General features: G+C 59.5%; 1 protein-coding gene across 5 annotated transcripts in view; it reads left to right on the top strand.

The window, feature by feature from the left end:
* CROCC (ciliary rootlet coiled-coil, rootletin) overlaps window positions 1–3,771 on the top strand; it is a 15,286-nt gene that overhangs the window by 4,565 nt on the left and 6,950 nt on the right. For all 5 annotated transcript variants that reach the window (XM_042883009.1, XM_042883011.1, XM_042883012.1 and 2 more), the window contains exons 12-18: window positions 721–899; window positions 987–1,148; window positions 1,249–1,393; window positions 2,133–2,498; window positions 2,806–2,999; window positions 3,074–3,201; window positions 3,427–3,539. In XM_042883009.1, coding sequence (XP_042738943.1) covers window positions 721–899; window positions 987–1,148; window positions 1,249–1,393; window positions 2,133–2,498; window positions 2,806–2,999; window positions 3,074–3,201; window positions 3,427–3,539 — 1,287 coding nt within the window. The remainder of the gene's footprint in view (window positions 1–720; window positions 900–986; window positions 1,149–1,248; window positions 1,394–2,132; window positions 2,499–2,805; window positions 3,000–3,073; window positions 3,202–3,426; window positions 3,540–3,771) is intronic.

The raw sequence follows: 3,771 nt of genomic DNA, 5'->3' as shown, positions 1-3,771 counted from the left end.
GGATGGATGGATGGATGGATGGATGGATGGATGGATGGATGGATGGATGGATGGGTAAATGGATGTGGGGAGAGATGGATGTGGGGATCGATGGGTGGATGGATGGATGTGTGGACTGATGGGTGCAAGCATAGAGAACGGATGGAGTAGAATGGAGGGCAGATGAACGTGGAGATGCACAGATGGGTGTGGGAACAGATGGAAGATAAGGGATGGATTGATGGGAGGATGAATCATCGAAGTGAATCATTAAGTTTGGGGAAGACCACTATGATCATCTAGTCCAGCTGTTAAATGGAGGATGGAGGTGGATGCATAGAGGATGGCTGGATACTTGGAGGGCAAAAGGAGGGGAATAGAGGGCAGATGGAAATGGGGACGGATGGATGGGAGGACAGAAGTGAAGGTGGTTGGAAGAGGATGGAAGGATGGAGGATAGGTGGAAGGATGGAAGAAGGGAGACAATGATAGGGAAAGAGCTGGAGGGAAGGTGGATGGATGGAGTGTGCATGAATGAAGGGGAATAAGGGATAAATGGGTGTGGGAATGGATGGAGGGGAAGATGGATGGAGGAGGAGGAATGGGAATGCATGGACCATGAGTAGAGGAGAATAAAAGCTGGAAGGATGGATGGTGGAGGAAAGACAGATGGAAGATGAGTATAGGGTGAATGGATGGGCAGAGGATGATGAAGGACGACCACTGTCCTCCCACCCTCAGGAAGCCCAGGATGTGTCAGGGAACCTGCGGAGGGAGCTGGGGGACAGCGAGAGGCGGCGGGCTGCCCTGGAGCAGCAGCTGGAGCAGCTCAGCACTGAGGCTGGGGGCTGCCGGCAGGCACAGGATGAGGCCGTGCGTGAGGCTGCCCGTCTGCGTGCTGACACCGAGCTCCTGCGCAGGTACTGCTGTCCATCTGTCCGTCCGTGTGTCACATGCACCCATCTCCATGCATTTGTCCATCCCCACGTGTGTCTGTCTGTCCGCAGTGAGCAGAGCCGCGTGGAGCAGGCGCTAGTGGCAGAGCAGACGCGGGCAGGAGCTCTGCAACGCAGCGAGGCTGAGCTACAGCTCCGGGTCCAGGAGCTGGAGGAGCAGCGGGATGAGGCCAACCGAGCAGCAGAGGCTGCACGACAGCAGCTGGAGCACAGGTGGGGATCTCCAGCTGCTGCAGAATAACGCTGTTGCAATGCCACCCCTAAAGTGGGTGCTGCACCCCTCCAATGCGTGCTCCCACCGTGGGTGCTGCAGCACACAGCAGCTGGAGCAGCTGGAGGGACAGCGGGCAGCAGGGCAGCAGGAGCTGCTGCGGGCACGGGAGGAGCTGAGCCGGGCACAGCTGGAGGCAGAGGTGGCACGAGGCGAGCAGGCAGCACTGGGAGAGGCGTTGGCACAGGTCTGCACCCCCTAACTCCCTGCATCTGCTTTGGAGACGTCTGTGTCTCCAACCCCTTCCCCCATGAGTCCCCAAAGCTGTTGTGCATTCTTCCTGGGGCCATCTACATCCTCAACCCTCATGTGCATCCCTAAACCCAATGAGTGTGCTCCCTGGGGGCATTCAGTTCCCCAAAACCAATGTGCATCCTCCCCAGAGCCAAGCACATCCCCAATCCTATACGCCTCCCCAAACTCCAGACACATTCACCAAACCCTTACTTCTCCTCTGTGGGGGCATCTGCATCTCCGTGCCCCAAATCCATTGTTCCTCATCCCTGGGGATATTTGCACCTCCAAACCTCATGTGCATCCTCCCTGGGGACATCCAGGTTCCCAAATCCCACATGCATCCTTGCTGGGGTCATTCACATCCCTTAACCTCCCCCCCCTTGGACATCCCCAAGCATCACTGTGCATCCTCAAACTGCATGCACATCCTCAGGCCCTGTTGTCCATCATCAAACCCAATGGACATTCCTAAGCCCTATTGTCCATCCTCAAACCTCATGCTCATTCCCAGACCCTATAGTCCATCCTCAAGCCCCACAAACATCCCCAAGTCCCATTGTCCAACCTCAAACCCCCATGCTCATCCCCAAGCCCTGTTGTCCATCCTCAAACCCCATGGACCTTCCCAAGCCCCCCCAAACCCCATGCACATCCCAAGCCCCACATCCATCGCTCTGGGCACCCACCAGGCACAGGGCAGCAGTGCAGAGCTGGAGGCAGCGCTGCGGGACGCCCGCACACAGGAGGCCAGGCTGCGGGATGCTGCAGCACGGAGCAGTGAGCTGGCTGCCAGCCTGGCACGGGACAAACGGGAGCTGAGCCGGGCGCTGGCAGGGCTGGAGGAGCAGCACGAAGCTGACAGCGAGGCCAGGAGAGAGCTGGAAGGACTGAAGGCTGAGCTGGGGCGGCTGGAGCGCAGTTGCAGGGATGGAGAGGCTGAGAGGATGGAGCTGGAGCGGGCACGGAGAGCGGCGGAGAGGAGCTGCGAGGGGCTGCAGGCTGAGCTGCGGGAGCTGCGCGGGGAGCTGCAGAGAATGCGGGAGCAGCTGGGGCAGGTGTGGGGTTTGGGCAGCTGGGAAAGGTGGGGAGGGTACAGGGGCAAATGAGAGGATGCGTGGAGTGAGCGGGAGGATGCAGAGGGCAGTTGGAAGGATGCATGGGTGAGGGTGCTGGGGCAATTTGGTGGGTGCGTGGGGTGGCTGGGAATAACAAAGAGGATGTGGAAGGCATTTAGAAATGATGGGGAGAATGTAATTGGGATAGCACGTGAGGCAGTTGGGAAAGATGCATGAGGGAAGTGGGAGAGCATGCAGGGCTAGCAGACCGTCCCAGTGGTACATGCATCACCTGGTGCTGGTGCAGGCTCAGCAGGAGCAGCGTGCAGCAGGGGAGGCACTGGTGCAAGCACGGGGGGAGCAGCAGCGGCTGAGCGCAGAGCTGGAGCGCACCATGCAGGAGCGAGAGGGGCTGGCCAAGGATGGGGCCAGCCTGGGGGTCCAGCTGCACGCCGCCCAGCGTGACGCTCGTGACCGTGCCCAGGAAGCCGATGGGCTCAGGTTGGTGTCGCCAGATCCGTGTGATGTTCCATCCTGCTGATGTTAGGCAGCGTGCTGCCACGGTGTCCCTGCAGGGCTGAGAAGGCTGTGCTGGAGACGAACCTCTTTGAGGCACGGGAGCAGCTTGGGCAGCTGAGCACAAGCAGGCAGCAGCTGGAGGCCGAGGCACGGAGCCTGCGGGTGGCCAGGGATGGGCTGCTGGGTGAGCAGGGGGGGTCTCACGCATCTGCTCTGGTTGGGGGTGGCCGCATCACATCCTTGGCCATGCCGCGTTAGCCACTTACGTTCTGAGGCTGGTATCGTTGGCCTCATCACTGACCTTGCTCAGTTTTGGGGCTGTCGCCTTTGGTCACGTCACTTCTCTCTCAATTCTGGGTACTGTGACCCCTCCATTCCCATCACTCCCCACTCGTTCTGGGGCTGGCAGAGGAGCTGGGTGCAGCGCGGCAGCGGCTGGCAGTGGCACAGGAGGAGGTGGTGGCCCTGCGCAGGACCCAGGAGGAACGCGAGGGAGAGATCAAGCAGCTGCGGAGTGAGAAGGTGGGCACTGGGGGGCTGTGGGGTAAGGCTGACTTGGGGAGGCAATGCTGGCTTTAGGAGGATGGTGATGCATTTGGGTAGGAGCTCCGGTTCTGGGTAGTGATGCTGTTCTGGGAAGCCACGCTGGTTGGGGGTCTTGATGTTGATTATGAGGAGCGACGCTGATTTGAGGGAGTAACTCTGATTTTGGAGTGACTATTCTGAGTTGCCCTCAATTTGTTGTCAGATTTTG

Source organism: Lagopus leucura, unplaced genomic scaffold (assembly GCF_019238085.1).
Source record: "Lagopus leucura isolate 7727_CA_CO unplaced genomic scaffold, USGS_WTPT01 Super-Scaffold_100037, whole genome shotgun sequence".
NCBI lineage: Eukaryota > Metazoa > Chordata > Aves > Galliformes > Phasianidae > Lagopus > Lagopus leucura.
Note: the sequence above shows the minus strand (reverse complement) of the source record. Positions and strands in the feature narration are given on the sequence as shown.